The sequence below is a fragment of the Cavia porcellus genome, unplaced genomic scaffold (assembly GCF_034190915.1).
Source record: "Cavia porcellus strain 051 isolate PalLab524CR breed Dunkin Hartley unplaced genomic scaffold, mCavPor4.1 scaffold_26, whole genome shotgun sequence".
Lineage (NCBI taxonomy): Eukaryota > Metazoa > Chordata > Mammalia > Rodentia > Caviidae > Cavia > Cavia porcellus.
The window spans coordinates 12,997,837-13,011,167 of NW_026947509.1; the positions used below are offsets into that span (position 1 = coordinate 12,997,837).

Sequence of the window (13,331 nt, forward strand, 5' to 3'; positions counted from 1 at the left end):
CAGGCGTCCACTGTGTTGATACCTAAATACGCAGATTAAGTTTCAATACATGAAAGCAAGAGGAACACATTCAAACCCGTGTCCAAACCATAGCAGTGTCCCTCTAAATGTGTACGCATGTCCTAGGTTTTAGTTCTGGCATTTGTTGTCATGTGTTTCGGGGCAGCAGGTATGTTGGGACCCTCCACTGTCTTCACCTCTTCTCACATCACACACACCTCCCCTCGCTAGGACGCTTTCCTTCGGCAGCTGTGAGGCCCTGCAGGAAGCCTGCGCGGGGACCCTCCCAATGCTCACGTGTCTTCCTTTTGTCCTCAGCCTCCTAAGATAGCTTCCCCTTCCCTGGAGGTCACATCCCTAGGGCAGCAAGGACACCATTCTGTTGTCTTCTGGTGCTGTAAAGCAGCTCCACTCCTTTGAAAGCTTGGGTTCTTGCTTTTCTCCTGCTTTGAAGTTTCTTTGTGACTTGGTGCTGTGCAGTGCCACCTGAAATGGCTGGTTATGGACGTGTCCTTTACACTCTATAGGTTAGTTAGGCTTCTCGGGTCAAGACTGGTGTCTTTCAACACTGGGAAATTGTCAGTCATAATTGCTTCAGACACTGCCAGTGTCTCTTTCCTTTTTCTTCTAGCTCTCCATGTAGCTTCATGTTAGCACTCTGCCTTCACATTCTTGGTTGTTTTGTTTTTCTTACCTTGCTGTGTTCTGGGTAGTTTCTCCTTACATGTGTGGTAGTTTCTAAAGATCTCATCAGCTTATCTGATGTCCTTGCAGGTGTCTTTCTGCTGTTTCTGTTGATTCTCTACCATGGTACCCCATTTTCTTGTATACTTGGTTGCATTCTTCCTTGGCGCTGCTCCTTTTTTTTGGGAAAGTATGTGTGGGAATTCTGTAGATTCAGAATGGAAGTGCCGTCCTCTAGAGAAGATGACCATTTGCTTGTGCTGGGCAGGGAGGTCCGATGGTAGTAAGTGCTGAGGGGAGCGTGAAGTCAGGGAAGGGGGATTAGAGAGCATGGGAGATGGAAGGTACTGCTTAAGAACGCAGTGGTCAGGAATCCCTACTGAGAAGGTAGCATGAGCAAGGGCCCCAGGAGAAATGCAGCCTTACAAGCCTCTGGGGAGGAGCAGGACAGCAGAGAGCGCAGAAAAAGGCCTTTGTGGGTGGAGGTGAGCGTGACCGGAGGCAGGAGATTAACAGGAGATCCCCGTCACGTAGCCCAGTCCTTCCGTCTCAGGCCTGCGAGGCAGAGGTTCCACCACTGAGCTGCATGCCCAGACCTCCCTTTTCCTTGATTTCATGAGAAACCTCTTTGGCTTTCTCTTCCCTTGAGAAATAGTTAGTGCGTTGAGTTTTCTTCTTTAATAAAAGCATTATAAAGCTATTAATTTTGCTGTTAATGCAGATTTGCCACATTTCATAAATTATGTGTTACAGTGTCTCATTGCCATTAGTTTGAAAGGCATTTTTAAGTCAGATGTATTGTGGCATAATTTATTTTTGCAGGAAGCTTTCTAGAAGTACATTTCAGTGCGTTTTTACAAATCTTACAGTTGCATTGCTGTTTTGACAAGTCCGGATATAGAACTTTTTTTTTAATACTGGAATTGGAAGCCTGGGCCTTTGCACTGAGCCAAGGCCATTTTGAGATCAGTCCCCCTCCCAGCCCCTCTTAGCCACCAGTCTGATTTATGCTTCTGTAATGTTAGTTTTTCCGGCATATAAATGGAATCATATAAATGGAACCATAAAAAAGTTAGCCTTTTGAAAATGCCTTCTTGCTGGGCATGGTGGCTCACGCCTATAATCCCAGCACTCAGGAGACTGAGGCAGGAAGATCATTGCGAGTTGGAGACCAGCCTAGGCTACATAGTAAGCCCAAGGCCAGCCTGAACTGCACAGCGAGACCCTATCTCAAAAAGACCAAAAAAAAAAAAAAAAAAGAGAGAAAATGCCTTCTTTCACTTAACATCATGTTATGTTGCCCATTTGTGCTGTGCATAGTAGCAGTTCATCTTTCTATTGTTGAGTAATATTTCAGTGTATGAACTTGCATTATCTTGTTTATTCAGTTGTAAGTTGGTAGATATTTTCAGTTGTTCCTAGTTTTTCGTTCTGATGAGTAACACTATTATACGTATCTTTTTAAATCAACAACAAACCACAAAAATGCTAGGCTGTGTAATAAGTGTGTGTTTAATCGTGAAGGTAGCTGCCTGCTGTTTTTGTCCCTTTCGTTGCTGCTGCTATAGAATATTGTTGCTGACCTAACCATTGACCGTAGAATAAATTTGTTTTTCTGGTTTAAGATGCTGAGAAGTCCAAGATCAAGGGCCTGGTCTCTGATGAGGGCCTTCTTAATGCATAACTGCGTGGTGTAAGGGCAAAGGCCAAGAGATGGAGCCACATATGACCTTTTGTAGTTTAGAGATACTAAAGGCACTCAATGGTAACAGCGTTGATTCTTTACGAGGAACTACTCCCGTGGAGCCTTACCACTTTTTAGTGGTTCTGATATTTTACAGAACGGGATTAGACTCAGGGATTTTTCACTGAGCTACTTCCCTACTTCTGTTTATTTCTTATTTTGATGCAGGGTCTTGCTAAGTCACTAAGCTGCATTAGAACTTTTGATCCTCCTACCTCAGCTTCCTAGAGTGCTGGATCACAGATGTGTACCACTGTATCCAGCTTCTACTTCCAAATACTGTGGGAGCAGCCGTTAAGTTTCAGCCTGAGCACAAGGGGACAGTCAATCTAGAGCACAGCCACACTGTTTTCCAAAACAGCCGTACTGTTTTACACATGTGCCATTACCATGTAAGCGTTATAGTTACGTATCTTTGCTTGTACTTTGTTTTGTATGGTTTTTGCAAGCATAGGAGATGCATAGTGGTACCTCCTTATGACTTTATTTTATTTTTTTAAATTTTACTTTAAAGAGAAAAAACAGAAAAATCAAGAAGCAAAGAAATCTAAAAAACAACAACAAAAGCAAAACAATAACAAAAAACAATAAGTTTTGTGTAAGTTTTCAAAATAAGATGATAGGAATTTAATAGTGGTGTTATACTGCATATTGTTATCTTCAAAGTAGTTGGTCAGGTTACCACATACAGAAATAAAACAAAACACTGGATTTCAAAAACAAGGCAGAGGAAATCCCCCACAGTTGCCACAGTGCACGCTGCTATCGTCCAAGCAGATGCCCAGACCTCCAGCCCCAGGCCTGCAGAGTCAATCAGACAACACAAATGAGTTGTTCCCTTCACCTCAGTCCTCTGAATCAGCCAGTTGAGCGGGATGGGGTGGCTGTTCTTCTGGTTTCCCAGCCCACGCACCAGCTGGTTCATGGGAAAGCATGCTTTATCTTCTTGCTGAGTCTCTTCCTGATCGCCATGGCAGAGCCTGGCTCATAGGAAGACATGGTTCATCTTTTCCTCATGATTTTAGTTTACAGTTCCATAGTGACTAATAATGTTGAACTTCTTACAGGCTTGTTATTCATACCTCCTCTGTGGTGAAGTGCCTACTCAGATTGTTTATTTTTGGTTATGCTTTGTATCTTATTGAGTTCCTTTGATATTCAGGACATGAATCTTTTTATCACATGTGTATTTTGCAAATATTTCCTCCCAGTATGTGCATTTAATATGGTTCTTGTTTGATGAGACTCAGTTTACTAAAAGTTGTTTTGTGATGGGTAATGTATTTATGAGAAATCTTTGACTCAAGGTCACAAAGATTTACCACTTTGTTTTCTTCTAGAACAGCTGAATGTAGCTCTGTGTGATCCATTTGGAGTTGACTTTGGTGTATGGTACACAGTAGGGATTGAGGTCCATTTGTGTAATATTTATACAGTGTTTGTGGGGATGATCATCTTTTCTTCATTGAATTAGCTTAGCATCTTTTTTGAAAATTGGTTGATCAATCAAGTTAATTGTTTCTGGATTGCCTTCTGTTTTATTAGTCTGTGTATCTGTTCTTAAGCCAGGAGCACTAACTCAATTACTGTAGCTTTATGGTAACTCTTGGAATCAAATGATATGACTCCTTTCCTTTGTTCTTTTTAAAATTGGTTTTAGCTAGTCTGAATCTTTTGCCTGGCTATTTACACTTAGAATTTATCAGTTTCTGTTTAAAGACCTCCTGGGATTTTGATGGGTCTTCACATCTTTGGATCAACTTGAGAAGAATTAACATCTTAATAGCATTGAATTCTCTGATCCATAAACAATGGTATATCTTGTTTCTTCAGTTTTTCATCGATGGTTTTCCAGCATATAAATCTTTCACATGTTTTGTTAGGTTATTTCTAAGAATTTGGGAGCTTTAGGTGTTGCTGTAAATTTTATTTATTTTTATTTCCATGAGAGCAATTTTTACTTCCTTTTTTTGATCCTGGAATTATTTTAAGTAATAGTTTCTACTTTTTTTTCATGATCCTGGAGACAGCCCAGGATCTTCACACTAGGTTCCCAACCTTTTTACTGTTTATTGTTTGTGACAGTATCTCATTGAATTGCCAAAACAAGACTCAAACTTGGAATCCTCCTGCTTCAGCCTCCCAAATTACCACTTTTAAACATATTTGTTAGTATATATTTGCAAATATGTACAGTGATCTTGGGAAGTTGATACAGTACACATTTTACTCCTCTTCCCTCTTCTCCCCCTCACCCCAAAAGGGAGGGTCTCCTTCCCTTTTGCAAAAGATATATCTCCATTTCCTATGATCTGTCTTGCATTTATTCTTTAAAGTACCTATACTTCGAGTTTCCCATATAAGAGAAGCCTTGCAACACTGAAGCTTGTGTGTCTGATTTCAGCTAACATTGTCGTGTCAGGGTGAATCCATTTTCCTACAGGTGACTCAAATTTATGGTTCCTTATGGCAGAGTGGTACTCAGTCATGCATAGTACCACATTATCTTTAGCCATTCATCTTTTGGTGGGTGTATAGGCCACATTCAACATTTAGCTGTTATGAGTTGTGCTGATACAATGTCTTTAATTCTTTTGGGAGGTTTCCTTGAAGGGACATAGCTGTGTCAAGTGGAAGTCCTGGTTTAGTTTTTGAGGAATCTCCATGCTGCCCTCCATAGTAGTGGTACCAGGCATTTGTTGTTGTTTGAGATCTTGATGATAGCCATTCTTTCTGGAGTAAGATAGACTCTTGGTGTTGTTTTAATTTGCATTTCTGTAATGGCCAGAGTTGTTGAACATTTTTAAACATACTTATTGATGGCCATTTGTACTTCTGAGAAGTGTCTGTGCAGTTTTTTCCACTGGGTCTTTTACTGTGCGGGGTGGGAGGGAGGAAGTCTTAATTTTTTTTTTTTTTTTTGGTTCTTTATATATTGTACATGTTAGTCCTGTGTCCAAGGAATAGCTGACAAAAACTTTTCCCGTTCTGTAGGTTGTCTCTTTACTATTGGTTGTTTCCCTTGCTTTGCAGAAAGAAAATTTTGATATGACCCCATTTGTTGATTCTTAATGTTCTTTCTTGTGCAATGGGACTCTGTTAAGAAAGTCTTATGCCTGTGTCTTAAAGAGTTTTATCTATAAAACAGCAGTTTCCCTCTGTTTTAATATTTAGATCTGTGGCCCACTTTTATTTTTGTACATGTTAAGAAATTCAGATGTAGATTCAGTTTTTGCATTTCCCAGCAATATTTGTTAAAGAGGAGGCTATCTTTGCTCTGCTGCATTTTTGGGGGGTTCCTTTGTCAGAGAGCAGATGGCTGCGCCCTTTCTTATGGTTTTTTGTTTTTGTTTTTGGTTTTTTTTTTTGGTACAGGGAATCAAACCCACAACCTCATGCTTACCAGACAAGTACTGTGCCACTGAAGTATATCCCCTCTTTTTTTAGTTTTTAAAACAGGATTTTACTGAGTTAGTAAATTGACTGGGAACTGAATTTTGCAGTTTTCTGCCTTGGCTTCCCAGAGTGCAGGGATTACAGGCATGTGCCTGTAAAAGTCAACCAAAGTCATTTTTAATTTTTTTTGGTTTTATCGGTACCAGGGATCGAACTCACGACTGCCTGCTTGCAAGGCAGGCACTTAAGCCACTGAGCTAAATCCCCAGCCCCTCAAAGTCATTTTTTACACAGTAATGTTTCTCTTTTTAAATTTAATTATCTCATTGATCCTAGTTTACTATTATTTCATTTTTATACCGTATCTTTTTTTACTGATATTTTTAATTTTGATTCATTTTTCTTGTCTTTTTTCCTTTTTTAATTAAAATATATAGATACAGATACAGAATTTTTTTTTATATATACTGGGGATCAAACTCATGACCCTGTGCTTGCCAGGCAGCTCCCGCTAAGCTAAATCTCTGGTCTAATTGAATATATTTTTTAATATTTGTTTTTCCCAAATTTTTTTCCTTTGACCCAAAATCAAATGTATTGATTTTAATTAAATGAATATTGTGAAATAATGATTTTTCAAAGCCAAGATATAAATTTAGAATATTGAAATATATCAGAAGAAAATAGGCATAATGATTAACCTTTATAAAGTCACAGTGTATTGATTTTAAATTTGAGTTTTACTCAGTTATGAAAGTTATCAAAGTAATTATCAGTTATCAAAGTACTTATCAAAGTAAAGTAGTTATCGAAGTAATTATTATTCTGTTCTTCACTACTTTCTTTTTTCTGTCTTCCACTTGACTAATCTTATTGCTGAAGTTTTTGGGTTTTTTTTTTTTTTTTTTTTTGATTTTTGGTATTCCAAACTCAAATCATGTGTACTCCATGGCTACTTTTATTAGTTTATTGCTTAGTTTTATGAATTCCTTGTGGATTCAAATATCCCAAGCTATCAAACTATTTTAAAAACCAGAAGGAAGGGCTAAAATTAAGACTCAAGTATGATGTATTATTATTAATACAAAAAAATTTTATGGCAACTGAAATATTTTACTGTGTTTATATCTTTAAATTTTAATGCCTTACATGTTAGTATTAATTTCATGTACCACATTATTATCTGTAGTCTTATCTGAATAATTTACAGTGTTCTGATATCAGAGCAGTCTTATCTGAACAAATAAATCTTACTTGATTTATATAACCTCTCTGTTGCAAAGCAAAGCAAAGGTTATTTGTTCTGGATACCCTCAAAGGTGTGTATTTGGCATTACCTCTCCTGAGAATCTTTGATTTGTACTTCGCTAGATCTAAGTGGATGACAAGTGAAACCAGAGAATTAGTTCTTTTAGTAATCTTTTTCTTTGAGGTTTTAGAGTGGAAACACAGAAAGTCTGTTAGAGATGCTATGTCTCTAACACTATACTTTCAAACTTAACGTTCTTCTTACTTTGAAGAGAATAAGCAGTTAAGTGTGGTGTTGCATACCTACCAAATATTCCCAGTACTCTAGGGCTGAGACAAGAGAATCACAAGTTTGAAACCAGCCTGAGCAATTTAGTGACTTGGTAAGATGCTGTCTCAAAATTTAAAAAAAAAAAACACACAAAAGAGGTGTGAAAATCTAGCTCAGTGAAAAGAACCAGGATTCAATTCCTGGTATCACACGATAGAAAGAGAGGAAGGGAAAAAGAAGGAAAGAGGGGGCTGGGGATTTAGCTCAGCGGCATAAGCACCTGCCTTGCAAGCAGGCGGTCGTGAGTTCGATCCCCGGTACCGATAAAAATGAAAAAGACAAAAAAAAAAAAAAAAAAAAGAAGGAAAGAGACAGACAGAAACAGAAAGAGCTTCTTTTTACCAAACTTTTCTAGAACGTGTCCCTGATGGCCAGTCCCATTCCAGGGTAAAGAAGAGGTCACTATTTAGGGACTGACCCAGAAAACAGTAATTCAGGCCAGGGCCCCTGGTTGAGCAGTGAGTTAAGCTGGCCTAGAGGGAGAAGTTCAGACCAAATAGTCAAGGAGAAAGGTATCAGTGGTAGTGAGAAAGGGGAATCCATTTGAAGAGATAGTTTTTCATCTTTGTTGGTATGGAAAATGCTCCTAGTAAGAATAATTGTGTAATAGGTAATGTCCTTGAAACAGAAACTTGAACTAGATTCGTCATTGAAATATGATTATATGCTATTTAGGGAACTTTATGGTTTGCTCTGTTAAGTGTACTTATTTGAATCAATGAACCTTACATCATGTGTACTCATTGAGACCATTTTAGATACCCAATAATGTGCTACATGACAGAAATTAGAAAATAACACTGTAAAGCATTTTATAAGGATTTTCGATGTTTTAACTGTTGAAATGGTAAAATTACTTTTAAAAAACTCTTATTTAAAATTTCTCTAGTATTTGAATAAGTCAAAACTATAGTATTAACTAATACTTTGTTAAAAAGCACTTTGTTTTGAACTTCTTAAATAGCATTGCCACCACTTATGTTTCCTTATCCCTTGCTTTTTAAAATATACTTTTGCATTTACATCTTTTTTTATCAAATAGATTGGAACATTTAAAAATTCCCCAGTGTTCCTTATGCTAAATCTAGAGGCTTTTTCTGCCTTTATTGTGTTCAATTTTTAGAATAGACAGTCCACCCATCTCCTCAGAGTTGAGTCCTTGGCTTCTGCTTTCTCTCCTTTACTCTGTCACGTTGGTGGCCTCCCCAGTGCAGTGCATGGAGCTCCCACATCCACTTAGTGCACTGAGCTCGGCGGCAGCAGCGTTGCTTTCTAGCATAACAGTTTGTGTACACTGCAAATTGTTTTGACTTTCGGTGGATATTTAACAGATGTATCCCCATTTTTAAATTAATGTTTTTGTTTTTATTTATTTATTTATTTATTTATTTATTTATTTGAGACAGGGCTACAAAAGGAAATATTACAAAATATTTCTCACCTACTTTCCCCCATCCATATAGCTCCTTTGGCCAGTGTCAATGTGTAATGTTTTGCACATTTTTTCCAGACATTTCATGTAGTTCCTTATAAATATTTACCCCATTTCACAAAGAGATTGATAAGCTCAGATCACAAATGTGGCAAATGACAGAGCCAGAATTCCCAAATAACAACGTACTGTCTTGGATTCTAAATTATTTGATGAGTGTTTCTTCTTAGACTTCACATCCCTTATTTTCTGTCCTGCCTTTAAAATTGGCTAATCAGCCTTATCTGGTCACCATGTTTGAAATCATATAATACTCATGAATCCTTAATATCCTTTCTGTCTTGTGTAATCAACCACTTTCAGGGTCTCTCAGCCTGCACAGGAGTGCAGCTGTGTGTTAAGAACCCATGCCTGAGGACGCGGCTTTAACTCTACCACTGCAAAAGCAAACAAAACAAACAAACACACTCAGAATCTCCCTCGCTTCCCTGCTAATCTCCATTCCTACCAGCGAACTCCAGTTTAGGCCGCCTGCCCTGGATAGTGCCGGACACAGGCTATGGTTGGCCTGCGCACACTCTCCTAACCTCACTGTGTTCACCATCGCCAGAGTCTCCTTCCCGGCGTGCGTGTGTGTGTGTGGGGGGGGGGGGGGTTCATTCGTTCTTTCTTTCTTTCTTTCCTCTGTATTGATTTATTTGCATTTACTCTCCACGTTTTGACACAAATACTGTGTCCTGGTACTCATCATCTAGTGCTCAGCTGGGAGGCTACAATTTGTTGGTGTCTTGTGCCCATATCCCTTTCCAGCCCAAACAGTTGGAACCAGTTAATGATGAGTGCCAAGGTCCTGCTGCAGAGTGTAAAAATCACTGCTGTGGGTATAATGGTCCAGAAGAGAGGTGCTGGGACCAATAATAAGTTTCTAAGAAATTCTTAGTGTTGATGCCTATTGCCTACTAGTGAGGCTTAGACCAATTCATGTCAACAACAGTAAGAACTTGTTTCCTCATACTCTGAAGAGTTAGGTATTTGTTTGGGCGATCTGATTTGTAAAAGGCAATGTACTTCTTTGAATTTAGATTTTTCAAATTATAAATGAGACTAAAAAAAAAATTTTTTTTTTTGGTGCCAGAAATCAAACTCATGACCTTGTGCTTGCCAAGCAGGTGCTGTGCCCAGCAGCTAAAATCTTATTTTAGCATCATTTATATAAGTCAGTTTTGTGAGCTACCAGCTTTCATTGGGTTTTTGCCTGTTTAGTGTAAGAGCTTTTTAAGTGTTAAGATCTTTGGTCTTTATTGATCTTTTATTTTTGGTTTTTCATGTTAACTCTTAGCACTCTATAGTTTCGTTGTTAATCATAAAAAAGGAAACATCTGGTTTGATTTTACTCATATGACTAGCGAGTTTTCCTTGTAAACTTTTTAAAATGTTAATACTGATTTGAAGTGCCTTTATCATATATTAAATCTGGGTATATATTTGAACCTATTGCTTATCAGATTTTTTCTGAATGTTTTGGGACGTTAATTATTCCATGTGATCTTTGTAAACAAAGTATCTGAATCCCCCCCAAAATTTTGTTGATATTTTTGAGATCTTAAACTTATTACTTAACCATTTCTAGAATTTTTTTATTGTTCCCCTAGACTTCTTAAGTTTTGTTCATTTTCTGCTCCCACTTCCTCTTTGTGGGAGAATGAAATCAGTTTAACAAGGTAGCTGCTAGGCTGCTGTCCTGCACACGCTGTCCTGAAATGCAGAGTACTAGCATCCAGACCGAGGCCGGAGTCGGCAGCTAGCACCTTGTTTCTGGTCACTACTGCAGGCCACTGCAGTGAGAATTAGAGAAGACGAACAAAACTGGAAGGGCAGCTCTGCTGACTCAGAAACTTGTAAGCTAAACAGACTGTGATACTCTATTAGTGCCATAATACACATAATGTAAAATCTCTACCACTGAAATGAAGTAATAAATATAGTGGACGTTTTAGAACAATCTGACATTTACAGAAAAACTAGAAAATAATATACATATACCACACCCAATTTCCTATAATGATTTTTTTTTACAGTAATATGGAACATTTGTTATATGAATACTGGTATGTTATTAGTCAGAGTGTATATTTTACTCTACTTTTTTAACTTTTATTTTGTCCCAGGGTACCACATTATATTTAGTATCATGTCTCTTGATACACTTTTAAGGAGTTCAGCAGTTTGACCCTAAAGTCTTTATTATGGAAAAAAGATCTTAATACAGAACTTTTCTAAAAGATAAAGGATTTAATGGAGTTAACAGTGCATCGATGTCTTCAGTTCTGTGTTCACCTCTCTCTATTTCAGGCACTCTGTGAATGTGCACTCCAAACGCCTTATGACAGCTTAAAACTAGGGATACTGTCTGTCCTCTCCACGTTATCAGGGACCATCGCCATCAAGCATTACTTCAGCATAGCATCAGGTAGGAAAGAGTTAATGTGCTGCGTCCTTTACTCCTGCTTATGTCTCAAGTAGTTCCTTTAGAGAGCTTTAAATCAGAAAGTTTTAATCTTATAAGCCATTTATGCTAGTGACTTATTTGAAAATGATTCAATGCTTGTAATAAAAATCCTTTATCCCCTTGATCTTAACTCAAAGATACCATTTTTCTGATTTGTTCTTGTTTGAATTATGTGTGAGTGAAAATATTTTTGGGAGTACCTAGAATAGTTGGTTGATTTTTATATATGAGATTCAAAGTATCCTTTGATTTTCAGTACATTTCAAAGATGAAATGGTATTGATTTTAAAAGCGAATGTTATATGCTTCCTTTTGGATGTGAATTATTACACTGCAAAGTGATTACAACTTTGCCCTAGTTCAATAATGCTTTGCTAGTTACCTGTTCAAAATGACTGTAATTCCTTAATTAATGCTCACTAAGGAGCTCGCTTACCTAACAGACTTGTAGAGGTCAGCTTTCCTGTGACTGGACAAAGTATCTGACACTGGTAACTAGAGGGAAAGTTTATTTTGGCTTATGGTTTCAGAAGATTCAGTCCACGATTGGTTGCTCCAGAGCAGAAACATGATGGCAGAAGGGTGTGGTGGAGCAAAGCTGCCTAGTTCATGGCAGCCGGGAGACAGCTGGAGGCAGAGAAAGGGGCCAGGGGCCAGATGAATCTCAAGGTCAGGCCTCCATAACCCCCCAGGTATACTTAACATGTGCTTACTAATCTCCTAGGTGGCTCGCAAACCATTCAGTTTAATAATCCAGTTTAACTGTCACAAAATGGAAGGCTAAAGTTTTTCTTGTTTTGTGGAATCTGTATCGCTGCTTTTACTGATTGAATGAATTTGAACTGAATTAAAGAGCTGTTGCCTACATTTGTCCTTGTTTATCACTGTGTAGCATAAATTTATTGAGTCAGGGAAAGGCTCTGTCAAATCGTAACACATTCACAAGGGGGCCATAGTTCATAAATCTCACTGCTGGTGGCTCTGAGTCACCAGGAGTAAATGCGTGACTGTTCATCAGGCAGCCTGGAACAGTCCCATTGAGTGGTACAATGCGTGCACCCCTGGTGGTTCCAGCTTGCGGGGACATGTTAATAGGAAGCAGAGAAGACCCGGTGCAGTACTCCGGCCTCCCTTACAGCCAGGGTTCACATGTGTGTCCTGGACTCAATCATTTCCATGCCGTAGACCGAACTGGGAACTGACAACGAGAAGTGGGAATTGAGAGAATCCATTATAGTGACACAGAAATGGCCCCATGCCATCCTGTTTCCAGACTACACTGTAGCAGTGGGTGTTTGCCATGTCTTGTACCTAGGATGGCTGCATAATCTGTGACATCAGTTCGTCAGTAATAGGACCCATAGTGTCTTCACTGTCTAATTCTATGCATTGCTTTTTGAACTGTAATCTTGTCTGTGTCCTGCCCTGCCATCTTTCCTATATTCTGACTTTAGCATTCTAGCCTTTTGAGTAGTTCTGTTAAGTACTCTCTGTCAGGTATCTGTTACTCTATAAAAATCTCCAAGCATTAATGGTGTAAAGCCGTGAGCATTTTATTCTGACCCTGTGACTCGGCAGTTGTGACTGGACACAGCTGGGCACTTCCGCTGGTCTCCTCTGGGTTCATCATGTGACTGCAGTGTCTGGAACCTTGACCTGACCTTGGCTCATTCACAGGCTAGAGGTGAAGCCCTTTCAGCTGAGACGCTTAGTTCTCCGTGTGGCAGTCAGTGAGGGTACCTGCAAGCTGAGCCAAAAGAAAGCAGCCACCGATGGATAGGTAGCACTTTCTACCTTCCGTTTGGGTCGTGTTTTCTGAGTCCTGCTGGCCACAGCAAGTCACACGGCCAAGCCTAAATAGGTGGTGAAATAACACCTCTTGACAAGAGGAATTAGAAATCCTGTGACAAACAGGAGTACCTACAGGAGGTAGGATTTTCTTTAGAAACAGTTAACCATGTACTAGTGTTCTCAGTAAGTTCCTTTT

At 38.8% G+C, this 13,331-nt stretch overlaps 1 protein-coding gene across 1 annotated transcript in view; it reads left to right on the forward strand.

Moving 5' to 3' along the window:
• Ints7 (integrator complex subunit 7) overlaps nucleotides 1-13,331 on the forward strand; it is a 78,776-nt gene that overhangs the window by 33,620 nt on the left and 31,825 nt on the right. The window contains exon 8 of the mRNA XM_003474217.5: nucleotides 11,188-11,305. Within this exon, the coding sequence (XP_003474265.1) occupies nucleotides 11,188-11,305 (118 nt within the window). The remainder of the gene's footprint in view (nucleotides 1-11,187; nucleotides 11,306-13,331) is intronic.